Here is a 14,251-nt window from a genome sequence, read left to right on the forward strand (position 1 = left end):
GTTATTTCATCTGAAGGTAAATGAGACTAGATGGCATTTCAGATCTTTAGGAAGAAACAAAGAACACCAGGCTTTGTAAAAATATAAGCAGATAAAATAAATGATGCATATATTTTCTTTGTTTTCTTAATTTTGTTGATATAATATGGTTTTTTAAAGCAAAACATATAACATTATTTTGATGGTTTTTTATAATGTACATAGTTGAGATATACAACAAAATGTGGTGCAAGGAAGGGAATAAATTGAAATATACTATTGCAGAAGTTCTTTATTATGCAAGAAGAAAGTCAGTATCAACTCTGTATAGATTACCATAAGTTTAATATGTGTTGTAATTCCCAGAGCAACCACTAAAATGTATGCAAAGAGAAGCTGCTAGAAAGCCAATAGAAAAATTAAAATTGAATGCTAGTAAAAGGCAAGATAGGAAAAAAACAAGGCAATAGTAATAACTACAATATCTGAAAAAAGAAAAGAGACACAAATATTAAATGATATGATCCTATCAATAACTACATTAAATGTAAATGAACGTAACATTCCGATCAGAAGATAAAGCCTCATACTTGATATGAAAGCAAGAACCAAGTATATGCTGTGTACAAGAGATATATTTGAACCACAAAGACACAAATAGACTGAAGGTAAACATATGGAAAAAGATATACCATGAACAAGATAGCCAGGAGAAAGCTGCAGTAACTATGTTAATATTAAAAAGAGACTTGAAGATAAGGAGGGACACTACAAATGATAGAAGGGTCTATGCATTAGGAAGATATAACAATTTTAAATGTGTATTTGCCTAATAACATGGTGAAAATATGTGAAACAAAATCTATGACAGAAAAATAAGGATAAGCAGATAAATCCACAAACGTGGATGGAGACTTTAACACACTCTCTAAGTAGCTGACAGAATAATCAGATCTAAAAAGAGAAAGTCTAAATGATGCTGTCAATGACTTTATCCCAATTGACATTTACAGAACACTAAAACAGCAACAGCGAAACACACATTTTAAAAAGTGCATCTATATAGATACTCATAGTTAACACCCAGTATTTGCACTCTGAGATGCCTAGTGAGGTCTACTTACATAAAAATTAAATAATGCAAACAATGGTGAGAGGAGGAAATTATCAGCAAAGGGTTTGAGAGAACTTCTGTTGCAAATGGCAAAGTCGTATACCACAATTGAGGCATTGGATGATATGCATATAAATTATATATATATACACACACACAATTTGATGAGTTTTGACAAATGCATATATTTGTCAAATGCATATATTTGTCAAAAATATATGTATCTGTGTGTGTTTGTCAAAACTCATCAAATCATGCATTTATAATTGTTGACTTTTATTGTATATAAATTACACTGTAATAAAAATACTCATCCCCTAAAACCCAATGATGAACTCTTGTGAATGTTAAAAATGGAAGGAATAAATGGCTACAATTCATGTCTACAAAAATATAATCACCTTTCATTTAGCACATATTGCATACCTACATAGCTCTATAGGTATTTTTAATGATACTGAGCAGCCATTACTCTTAATCTTCTCTCAACGTACTTTGCCATCAATAAGAATAGTCATTCTTATTCTTAACAATTTTAAGAAGGTTGTATTGATTATAGAGTACTGTATTTTTACTTGATATTCACAAAAGCAGCCATGGGCTACAATCTAGTGGTTCTCAAATTTAGCATGCATTAGCATTACCTGGAGGGCTTGTTAAATACAGATTGCTGAGTACCATCTCCAGAGTTACTAATTCAGTAATTCTGTGTGAACCTCTGGATTTTGCATTTTTAGCAAGTTCTCACATATGATGATGATATTGGCACATGAACTTTATTTTGAGAACCAATATTATGAAGACTGTGGAGAATAAAGGTGATCATGGGTTTTTCATGTACGTTCAAGACAGCAGTTTGAAGCTATACATGGGGGGCAACACAAAGCACAGAGAAATTATTTTTTAGTCCAAGGATCTCCAGAGTCACTCACCTTATTTGAGAGAGACTGTTAGTCAAAATATATTGTTGTTATTTTAAGTATTTAATTATGTGCCTTTTCCAGGAGTGACTCAACAAAGGAATAAACTTCTTTGCTCAAGAAATACATGTCATTATAATATTAATTTCAACATTTTTTCATACTCTGGATGAAAACTCCACTAACATAAAAACCATGTCTTCTTCTTTAGCTTAGTAATACAACTAGAGTAAGCAATCCTAACTATCAATGGTGAATTACCCTATATATTGATGCTCTTCAGTTTTTCTTACTCAGAATGTTATTATTTTTTTTCCCCTTATGAACTCACTGTTTTCTTTAAAATCAAGCTTGAATTCCTTTTCACTCATAAGAATCTTCATTAGATAACCTTAGTTCAAAACAGATCTTAATTTTTGTAGACAGCACCTTTGTTGATAGCATGCCATGTAACATTTGATTATATAATATTGTTATATTTTTGCTTTCTACCAAGTATATGTAATTTCACTTCTGATTGAATCGTAAGCACATCAAGAAGCTTCCGGGTTTTCTATGTCCACTGCCTTCTGAATTAAGTTATCAGTAAGTGCTTGAGTCAGCTTGAGGTAGTGGGAAAAACATGGGCTTTGGTATCAGATGTTGTTGAATGCTGGATGGGCTAATGACCAGTTGAGTAATCTTGGTTAAGTTACTTGTCCCTTTGAACACAGATTTGCATATCTAAAAATAAGAAGGGTTTAATTCCTGAAATCCACCCCAACTAGCAGCAATGGAGTACATTAAGGCTTGACAGGGTTGTAGGATTTACTCCAAATGTATATATAAAAAATAAGACTTATATTTCTTGGTATTCCAAATCCCAGCATATTTCTGTATAACACAAAAGTTGAATTAGACAGACAAAGTTAAGCCCAAGCAAATAGAAATATGATTATTCTTTTCTATGTTAACTGTCTGGTTTTATGGCTGTAAACGTGAAGGAGTGCAGTACCAGGAAGTATGTAGAGTTGGTGTTTCATTGTTATACTTGGTAAACAAGGGTAATAATTAGGCTAATATCCCAAACGTTAGCTTAAATAGTATAGCAGAAAATTCTGTTATGGGTCTTAAAGTCCAGTAATTATGCTTATATTAGAAATTATTTTTAATGAAATTTGTAAGTAGGAGGCCACCGAGTTAAGAAAAAGACACATGAAATAGAGAACATATTTCAAAACTACATATATGAGGTTTATTTCACATTTTATACCTACTCAGTCATGTGACCTGTTGCTACATTTGTGAACTTTCTGAAACCAAGTGACACATATCCACAAAAGATCAGTTACAATATAGACATCTACATTTAAAAGTCCAATGAAAATGGCACACAGTTGGGTTACAGAAATAAAAAAAGTACAATATATTTGAAATAGTAGGTTTTTGGTTTTCAGTTTATGCCTACATCATGGTGTTAGCTGTGGAAATGTTATCAACTACATTGATATCCGATACTATGACCCATGACATTTAGTATTTTTAGCAATAAGAAACACACTTAAATCTATTTCAAAAAGTATGACATGTTAAATTCTTAGGAAAATATCAACTTTACAAAGTATCAAACACCCAGAAGAGTAAACGCATGAATTTCTCAGTCTAGGTTAGAAAAAAAATGTTTTAAGATTTTTATTTAAAAAATTTAAACAAAATTTGTTTAGCATATCTACAAACTTATACCATCATATAAAAGTAAATTTGTTTATTCAGTATTACACAGAAAAATGGAACCAGGGTGGCCTGCAGAGATACAGACGCTGTGAGAGGAGGTTGGCTTAGTCAAATGCCTCTGTCCACACTGACACGGCACTTACCCATCACCCATACCTCCTTCCACCACACGAAGAACCATTTCTGTACTTATAATATAGTTTCTAAAAATAGAACATTGATGCTATAAAAATAAATGTATTAAAAAAGAACACCACGGGTTTAAACAGGAACACAGAATTTGGGGTTTTAAGGCTCTTCCTTGGGGAGGAGCTTCCACTTCACCGAGGAATCAAAATCCTCCTCAAAATCACCCAGCTCCTGCTCCTTGGAGAGCTCCAGGAAAACCTGAAAGGGAGGGAAGAAATAAAGAGAGGAGAATAATGCCATACTGTCTTTGCAGCTCCAAGTGAATACATTATACACATATACCATGGATGATATAGAATCACTAAGAGTGACCCACCTGCTCCAGGGTAGACTGTGAGAGGCTGTACTCCTCTAGGTCAAAGCTCTGTTTAACTGCATAGGGATGAACATGTATTAGTTCACATATTTCATATCTAGAGGTCTCATACACCAGCATATAGTGCAAAGGATATACATTTTTAAAATCTTCAATAAATAGGTTAAGGTAATATTCATTCATGTCTTAGTACATCATTCAGTTAAGAATACACCAATGCATTTATTTAGGTTTGGGAAAAAAAGTGCTTGGACTATGCTTGTATGTGGTGCAGTTTTTGTGAACTGTATTTAAAGGAGAAAATGGTACTGAGTAAGCTTTCTTTCTTGCCTATAAGCCAGTGGGTTTTGCACATTCAACACAGAAAGAGGTGGAAGCCAGGCACATTTTGAAAAGGCTTGCATCAGAAGGTTATAGGGAAGGATTTGTGAGCTGTTTTAGAGAGCAGGTATCTTCACGGACCTCTATCCAAAAACCATTGCAGCTTCCCCTGATTGGGTTAGAAACTGTTCTTATTGACCAAAATAGACTGAGAGAGGCAGTTAGGGCTCTAACAGGAGCTCGGCAGATTGGAAATATGCCACCAGAAGTTTCAGGTCAGTACTGGGCTTGTTGCCAACCTGAAGAGTGCTGTGAATGACCACATGGCCCAGAAAGTTGGATTGCTCAGATCCATCAGAGCATGAAAAGAAGATGCATTACTGTGACCACAGATGCTCCCAAGGAGAGAATCAGACAATTCCTGATGCTCTAGGAAGTTAGACAATTCCTCTAGAACTAGAAGACCTGAATCTCTTCCTTAAGGCAGGGGATAAGCAAGCAAAGATATATCACTGAGCAGTGACAATGAAAATAGCATAACAAGGGGGTTCTGACTAGCACAGTTCAGAGTAGCAGAGTTAATGAGCTAAAATTGCAAGGAAAACATGAGCCTGTGATGACAGATGCAGGGCAGTTAGTTTTAAAATGTGACAGATGCGAGGAGATTGTTTCAACGACCAGACAGGAGTCAGTTTCTTAATATACAGCCTAAGACAGTAAAATAATATGCTGGTCCATGAAAATTTAATTTTACATATATACGCATAGACATTTCGAAGAAAAATTTTCTTAAATGCATATATAAATGAGTTTTGACTTAGGTTGTACCAATATATGTGAAAAATACATGACAAAACCCCACAAAGCAAGTGAAAACAATCACTCTCATTATCTCCTGGCACAGACACAGAGAATCCCTCTAGCTCCTTGATTTTGGTCTTACTAAAATTCAATTTGAGACTGTAACTTTAAAATTTAGTGCATTTTGTCACATTTCATTTTTGTCATAAAGATGATTATTTTACAATTCGAAATTATCTTCTTTCCAGGGTCTTATTTCAAAGTCATATTTCTTACCCTTCTCTAATTTGAAGAAAGCTTGGGCTAAAGGTCTCACATCTTCCACTGGCAACTTATAAACCATCAGAGAGGAGTACCTGAGAGGAAAGATCAATGGAACAGAATAGAGTGCCATATTGTTTTGATTTGTGTAGCTTTGTATATGGGTTGTTATTTCTATAAATGAGAGTCAGTTTGGTGTAGGAAAAAAGGATAAGGTGAGTCGATATTAATCAAAAGGAAGCAGTTCACAAGGAGAACTGGGGGAAGGGAGTGTAATACTCAGACAGTTTAGTGTTGTTGGCCCCTTGGATGGAAGTGAGTAGGGGCTGTCCAGATGATATTTCAAGATTTGCAAAAGTCACCTTCCACCTTATTTTCTAATTGAATACTTGATCTTCAACTTCAGCCTTCAACGAGGAACTTATACTGCATAGTTTCTTAAAGTTCCTCAAATAGGGTGGAAATCTAGATATATTTCCCACAAGTCAAATATCTCTCCTTCTCCTCCATCCTACTCAAATTGCCTACCTAATATAGGATAATGTAATTGAGCCTCTGGTTAGAAGAGCAGGAATTCAACACCAAAAATGTAGGCAACAACAATTTTTAATATTTTGTTTCTCGGATAAATGTTTGTCTTTTCATCATTTGAAAATTAGGAAGATGTACATTTCATTTCATAAGACATCATTACATATGTTTATGGTGCATCATTCTCACCTATTTTGCTTATTCCTTGTGGCTTCATGATGTATTTCTATACAGCCAAGAGCTGGACATTGAATTATAGCATTGCTTTTCCATTTATATTACACTGTAGAAATATATTTTCCCATATTGTTATTATTATGACTTATTTCTCCTTGTTGTTATTTTTCTCACCTAACTCCTAAATTATCTATCATCTGCTATAAATTCTAGGTGTTAAAAATGATCCTAGAGCTACTCTTTAATTTTTTTCTGTCTATGAAAATAAATACATCGGGATGGTGCTGTTACCAGAATTTACATAGAATTGGAAATGTTAATTGATTTGAAATAAAATAATTAGGTTTACCTCTTGGTTCTGCCACTTGTTAACTCCTTATGTGACCTAACCTGTCTCTCAGTTCATTTCCTCTTAATAAAGATAGTAATCAATTTCAATTACAAAGGTCCCTGTAAAGGTCCCTCGCAACCCTTTTTTGAAGTCCACTCACTTTTTGCTGGAATAGTTATGTCTACACTGAAAAATCTCTGTAAGTTTTGGATAGGATAACACAATACCAGGACAGTCCCTGGCACATAGTGGGACCATGACACTTGCTATATCAGCTCTTACGTCTGCTGTCTCTTCTCTGGTTTACTTCCTGCAGAATCCAACAAATAATCCCTTTCTTTTAGGTTTTCCTTTTGAATGACTATGAGTCAACATAACTGACAAGTAACATTGAACATTTGGTACCATTTCCAAAACAACAACCACGTTTACCTTTCCTGCCGAGCAGCCTGGGGGAAAAGCCTCAGGATCTCCGCGTGGAGGGGCTCCACTTGTGCCAGGTTCTTCACCTTCATCTCCAGCAGGTAATCTTTGCCAAATTTGCTTTTCAGGTGTTGGATGGAACCGATACATCTGGAGGTAGGAGGAGGATGAGGTCATATGAGAAAGGAGAAAAAAAAATTCAGTAATTCAGTATAATGTTTGAGAACCTTGATTTGCTGCTAGCATTGTCTCAAGGTCCCTATTGTTAGACCTGGGCACAGTCATTTCAGCTGTTTTCAGTGATCTCTCCCTGCCCACAGACAACATTTTCCAGCAACGCACCTTGGGCTCAAGTGTGGGTCCAGGACAGGCACTCACCTCAACCTCCCGGACACCATGATGGCCACTCGGTCACACACAGCCTCAGCCTCTGCCATGTAGTGGGTGGTCAGGAGGGCGCCCCTTTCCGTGTTTCTAAAGGTGGCCCGGATGGCCTGCCTATAATGTCAAGAGATGATTTGCAATTTAGGAAATCCTCTAATTAATCAGAAAGAGATAGAGAAAAGAATTTTTAACTGGCATGCATGTGAATAATTAGCAAAAAGAGATTAAGCAAAAGAGGGTTGTTGGTAGGGCAGATAGGATGAGGAAGGGCAAGCTAGGTGAGAGCTGTTAAACTGGAATCATGCATTGGAAGAGGGGTGTTTACAGAACACAACATTCATTACACGGTTGTATTCAAAAAGAAGCGCTAAGCAAGAGAGGTTTGTTTATGAGAAGTCTGTGTGAAGGGGAACAGAATGACATAAAATTTAACAACAGCATCTCACGACCTAGTGAGAAGAAAATAAATGCACAGTAAACGCACACAATGACAATCACCTTTATACCTTAATGAGAACTACTGTTCTCATGCTCAGTACGGAACACTACGTGATTGTGATCCAGAAATGCACCTAAAAGATCAACTGAGCACTTATGAAACTCAAGAGTGAGACCTACGGGCCCTAACAATGGTAATTCTTTCTTCAATAAGAAATGTTTATAAAATATTATCAGGGAAAGATTTTTTTTCAAAGTATTGGTTTTACAAGTGACATTGATAGTTTTTTTTTTTTCCTCCACAAAAAAGTTTAAAGGACAATTTTTACAGAAGAAAAATGGTTCACAAACTCCATGCAAGTCATCCACGCTGGCCCTGACCATGGTAATGTTCCTCACCACATTTGCTGCTGCCCCTCGGGGTCCATCCCGGTTGACGGCTCATCCAGAAGTACCACTGACGGGTTCCCCAGGATGCTCAGGACAAAGCACAGCTGCAACGGGAGGAAGAGCCTATCTGGTTCCCATCTATGGCACCTGCAGAGCAACACCAAGCCCTGCCCGTACCTTTCGTTTTATTCCCTCTGACAAGGTCTTCACAGGAGACTTCAGCTGGTCCTGCAGCTTGAGCGCATCCACTAACCTGAAGGAAACAGGAGAGCTGTACAGTCTTCTTGACAAGGCGGAAGTAGATAAGAGGATAACCCAAGCAAGGGTGGAGGAGCAGAGCTCAAAAATGCAGTTCTGGAAATACATGTGGTGGTGTTGGGGGCAGTATGGGGGAAGGAGGGGTGATATTACTGGCTGACTTGCTCCTCCACAAAAGATAACGTTGCCTTTTGAAGAAATAGGACATGTCATTATATCCAAATAGTTGTTCTATGACAGTCCAAATTTTAGTATTTTCTATACATTTTAACAATGAATAATTACTTTTTAAATTTTAAATTTTATTATTATTATTATTTTTGGGGACAAGGTCTGACTCTATCCCCCAGGCTGGAGTGCAGTGGTGCAATCTTGGCTCACTGCAGCCTCTGCCTCCTGGCTCAAGCCATACTCCCACCTCAGTCTCCCAAGTAGCTGGGACCACAGGTGCACACCACCATGCCCGGCTAATTTTTTTTTTTTTTTTTTTTTTTTAAGAGATGAGGTTTCACCAAGTTGCCTAGGCTGGTCTGAAACTCATGAGCTCAAGCAATCCACCTGCCTTGGTCTCCCAAAGTGCTGGGATTAGAGGCATGAGCCACTGTGCCCAGCCTTTTTAAATGTTCTTATTTAATATGAGAAAGAAACTTAACACTTTGATATCCAGGAAAGGAGTTTCTAGTTGTAAATCTACCCAGCGTGACCTGGGTCAGCATTCACAGTCTCCCATCCTGAATTTCCTGTGAGGGTCATCACTCCCAATCTTCCCCTCCACCCTCCCTTGGGTATAGAACAGATGTGGCTCCTCTGTGTACCGTGTGATGGCAACCTTGGCATCCCCTTTCCTCAGCCCTTTCACGGCGGCGTACACCTCCAGGTGCTGCCTCACTGTCAGGTTAGGCCATAGTGCGTTCTCCTGAGGGCAGTACCCCAGGAACTCCAGGGCATCCCCTCCACTGCTCCCTTTCAGTAGCACCTGCAGATGAAAGTTCCCTCTCAGAACCTACATTATGCACTACTTCTTTGATTATATCCATGACATCTTTCTCTTCACAAACCTAGAAAAACTAGAGGAACGCTAGGACCTCATTGGATTTAATAATCTGTAATCATTTTGCATTGGAGAAAGGCTGTCAGAGAGCAAATACATGAAAATAAGTGTGTCCACAGCCAACAATCCAACCTCAGCTGAAAAATCCAATATCCCATAAATGTGGTGCCTGTCCATCCTGGCCAACAGTTGATATCAATTTTTTAAAATCACTGTCAAAATGAAACATATTGATTGAGTTACTATTTAACTTCACTCATGGATCAACATCTTTTGAGTACCTCCTATGTAACGAGTGCTATGTTGCCTGTGGGTACAGTGGAGGGTGGAATAACTAGTGCCTCTGTTATCAGGAGTTTTAATTCTACTGAATGAATCAGGCAATAAACAAGTAGAAAAATCAATACACAGAGTAAAGACAGATCAAAAGTTGTGCTGTTGTGGAAATTCAGGAGGCTGGGGTAGAGAATAACTGGGGAAGTGACAGTAGGTAGGGTAATTAGAAAGAGCCTGTCTGCTAAGGGGCCATTTCAACAAAGAGGAGAAGATGCTAGTCATGGAAAAAAGGCAAAAGGCAAGGAATTTGGGGCAGAGCAAAAAGCAAGACCAAAGCCCTGTGCAGGGATGAAGCTTGATGTGGAAGCTTGACGGGGAGGACAAAGATGAGGCAGGAGGGACAGGGAAGCCAGCTCCTGCAGCTACCCGCAAGACAAGGAGGGTTGTGTCTTTCCAGCCATAGAGCAGCAAGTGGTCACTGAAAGTATTTAATCAGGAGAATGCATGGATTAAGAGAAACTCACACTGGCTGATCCAATTAAGCTCATTTTGTGACCCTTAAATGGCTGGCTTTCTAGTTCAGATCAGACTTACCTTTTAAAGGATTTCATTCCAATGTATTAATGAGCAGTTATCTCCTTTCCTCCCATGCTTAATGAGGAATAAAATACCGACTTAGAGCCCAGGTGGTGACTGAGTTGGAGGGTGTCCATGATTGAAGTTAAGGACTAAGTTAGAATTGGCCAAGCCACCAGCAGAGAGGCATCTTCATGAACATCCGCTCTCACAGTGGCTACAGAGGGATTGTGAATGTCCGTTTTCTCTTCTTTCTTTAGTGGGATATTTGTCAATAGCATTCCAAGCTGTCTTTTCCTTTCTTGGCTTGACTACTAGCCCCTTTCCCATGGTACAGTTCCACAGGTATCTACTTTATATTCTGTTCTGTACTTCCTCTGGACATTCTTTGTAAAAGCGTTCTTAAGGTTTTCTATTCTCTGCCATAGAATTTGGGAGAAAATGTTTTATCTCTACCACATGATGTCTCTCTTAGATAAACCTGAGTTCTTTTTCTGTTTGCCTAGCCACCGTTTACAACTAAATTGTAAGTACAATTAAAGTCAATTTCACCTCCTTGTATCTCATTTTTGATATATTTCTTGAAAACACTCACAAGAAACAGTTGCATTTGCACAGAAATGTATGTTCCAATAACTAAGCAGTTTGTGAAGGACAACTGTCTAATACAGGTTTTTTTTTTTTAAGTTTTACTAAACAGTAAATATTACATACTGGAAAGACAATGCTCACTAAAAGTGCAAATCCATGTGACTGATGGCAGTATAAATAGGATTTTATGAATTCTGGCATTAATTTCATCTCTGATGCTGGACATTCTCTTAATGCCTTTAATAATTACCCCTTGAAGGTGGCCGCAGCCTGTCTGCAGCCGCTGCGGTGAAGATGCCATCTGCAGCAAGGGAGATGTCTTAATGCCTTTAATAATTACTCTTTGATGGCAGTGGCAGCCTGTCTGGAGCAGCCACAGTGAAGATGCTGGCTGTAGCAGGGGAGGTGTGACTGGGGCTGTGTACTCCGGGGGGCTGGTGGGCGCCAGAAACAGGTGGGAGCCTTGCCCTTTACTGAATTGGGGCATCCTTTACTGAATTTCAGGGGCTGGTGCATGCTCCAATTTTGGAGCAAAGTTGTGGCTGAGCCCAGGTGCTGTTGCAACCCTGCTGGGTGTGTACACACCCAGGGTGGTACCAATATGCCAACCTCTTGCTGCCTCAGCCCCCTCTGGACTTTAGGCCCTGACAAGTGTGAGAGGGAGGCCAGGAGGGTGCTGAGGGCAGCTTGGCACAGACCTGCAGGTGCCCCTCAGCACAAACAGCCTGGGTGCTATAGATGGCATGTTGATGGCAGGAGGCACACAGGCTCCTGGGTAGAAAGGGGTGGTTCTCTGGTGAAACCCCACCTTCAAGCTAAGGAAGGCCTGAAGTCTGGGGGCCAGGCTGCCAGTTCTAGGTGGAGTCTGTGGCCCAGAGTGAGAACTTATGGTGCTTTTTCCAGGCCTGCCCAAGGCTACTCATGGACCAGTTGGCACACACTTCCTCATTTCTGAGCCCATAAAAATCCCAGACTTAGCCAGATTCACACAGACATAGGGACTACCAGCTGCAGAAAGCTGCTACCCACTTTGGGTCTCCTCTCTAGTAAGAGCTGGACACTCATCAAGATGACCTGCCTGCAAATAGGAGACCCACTTTGGGTCTCCTGAGAGCTATTCTGTCACTCAGTGAAGCTCCTCACCTCCAGTTGTCCACATACTTCATTCTTCCTGGACATGGGACAAGAACTCAGGACCTGACAAATGGTGGGACTGAAAGAGCTGTAACACAAACAGGGCTGAAACACGCCCCCTGCTTGCCATGTTGTGGGCAACGAGGAGAGAAGAGTTGCATCCCTTCAGGGATCCCAGGCTTAGGGGCTCCCCGAGCCAGGGCTGTGACACCTTCTTTAGGACTCTGTGGTTCCTGGCACTTCCAAGCTTCTGGGTGCCACCACATTTTTCGGTGCCTGCAGTGGAAGCTGCTTGCAGTATGCCTGGTCCAGCCACAGCCTTACACGGAGCTGGTGCCTGTGCCTGTGCCTGTGCCTGGAGCTGCCTGCCCTGCCACAACCAGCATGCCTGGCTGTGTGCAGCAACCAGACCCCATGCTTGCTCACACACCCATCACCACTCTGTGCCTGGCTCACTGTTGGCAGGCTTGGGATCTAGGCTGGTGGCATGAACAGAGTGCAGCCTGCTGAGCTGAGTGGGCAGAAAGAATGCAGTGGGTCTGAGCCAAACTTGGGCAAAGGCACCACCAGCCACAGAGGTTTTGACTGGAAAAGCGACACCCTAAGGATTCTGTGACACCCTTTCAGTGCTTAACTTTTATGTGCATTTATGTGATAATTCATGAATTTATTCTCCTGTGTATTCATTAATCACTTCAGTTATCTAATGATTAAGTGACATTTGTTGTTTTTAAGGTCATCAAATCTTATAAATCTATTTCACCATTAAATAACATATTTTCCACATAATTCACCTACCTGTCCAGCAGTTGGTTTTGTGTCTCCAGTTATCACCTTAATGGATGTGCTTTTACCAGCTCCATTGTGTCCTAATAATCCTAAAACTTCACCTGAAAAAAAGGTTATACTTAATGTTAATCTATTTTAATGGTAACATTAAGAGTAAAACATGGTTGAAGTCTCACTATATGACAAGCATTTGTTATTAGTTGTCATTTAGTTGTCACAACCACCCTGAGAAGTTATTGTAGCGCCTTCTTATGCCATTGGGGCAGAAGCTCTCAATGATGGGGTTGCCTGTGCAAAGTCACACTGATGGGAAGTGGCAAAACCACTCTTGGAAGCCAGATGTGTCATATTCTGTCTCCTGTGATCCTAACTTTGGTGCAATTATTGGCACAAACTGAGGTCATCTAACACTTGCTGGCCAAGCCTTCAGAGTGTGCTAGCACATCTTGTCCATTAACTTGTGAAAAACAATGAACATTAGGAAATCAATTGTGTTCATTTAATAGAAATGTTATGACTTCAAAAGTTCATCTTATTAGAGAACTTATGGTTTCACTGTAGATGTGACTAGGCTCCTCTTCATGAGGTGAGTTAATTTAAGTTAGAAAGGAAACATGTAAAGGAGGCTATTATTGTTACTGTCCTCTGGGTCTGCATGTGAACCAAGAGGTGGTATCCAGAATAATGCTCATTAGGAATCAGGAAGCTCTAAGGAGGGCTCTGAGCCAGCCGTGGAAGATCCCCATGGCCAACCTTTTCTAACACAGAAGGAGACATTTCTTGTGGCTATCTTATTCTTCCTCTTGGAAAAACAGCCTTTCCGCTTCCCCACATACTCCTTGCGTAGACAGCTGGCAATGATGACTGGCTTCTGTAAATGACAAGAAGTTATGTCAGACCTTAATTCTCTCCATTAGCTTTGAAACAAAATTCCATCTTCTCATTAGTTGGACCCTTTGTTGCCCCAGTCATGCATCAAAGAAGACCTTCTATTTGGTGACATGCTTCTTGGCCATGTCCCTAGCCTAACACTTGGTTTTGGAGAGGAGAGATTGTCATTTTCCTCTCCTACAAAGGCAGTTTTTTCAGGAGCACATTATTTTATACAGCTTGCCTGTCCTTTCAGAACAAACAGGAGCAATGAGACGTAGAGAAGCACTGATTATCCTCAAACAACAAAACAAATGCTGTGGGCTGGACCTGACCCTGAATTTGTACTGTGCACTTTCTCCAACAAGCAATGATGTTTGTTGCTTAGTTCAGTTTCTGAAATTCTTTCTTGGCTTTA

The 14,251-nt window shown here is 39.6% G+C and overlaps 1 protein-coding gene across 2 annotated transcripts in view; it reads right to left on the bottom strand.

Moving 5' to 3' along the window:
* Positions 1-3,224: 3,224 nt before the first annotated feature.
* Positions 3,225-14,251, bottom strand: part of ABCA8 (ATP binding cassette subfamily A member 8) — an 85,416-nt gene continuing 74,389 nt past the window's right edge. For both annotated transcript variants that reach the window (XM_077972601.1, XM_015120199.3), the window contains exons 30-39: positions 13,717-13,834; positions 12,973-13,064; positions 9,362-9,522; positions 8,466-8,541; positions 8,298-8,392; positions 7,455-7,574; positions 7,086-7,226; positions 5,630-5,709; positions 4,232-4,287; positions 3,225-4,113 (exon numbers count right to left, since the gene is read on the bottom strand). In XM_077972601.1, the coding sequence (XP_077828727.1) occupies positions 4,015-4,113; positions 4,232-4,287; positions 5,630-5,709; positions 7,086-7,226; positions 7,455-7,574; positions 8,298-8,392; positions 8,466-8,541; positions 9,362-9,522; positions 12,973-13,064; positions 13,717-13,834 (1,038 nt within the window). In that variant the 3' untranslated portion in view covers positions 3,225-4,014. The remainder of the gene's footprint in view (positions 4,114-4,231; positions 4,288-5,629; positions 5,710-7,085; positions 7,227-7,454; positions 7,575-8,297; positions 8,393-8,465; positions 8,542-9,361; positions 9,523-12,972; positions 13,065-13,716; positions 13,835-14,251) is intronic.

This window comes from Macaca mulatta, chromosome 16, assembly GCF_049350105.2.
Source record: "Macaca mulatta isolate MMU2019108-1 chromosome 16, T2T-MMU8v2.0, whole genome shotgun sequence".
Lineage (NCBI taxonomy): Eukaryota > Metazoa > Chordata > Mammalia > Primates > Cercopithecidae > Macaca > Macaca mulatta.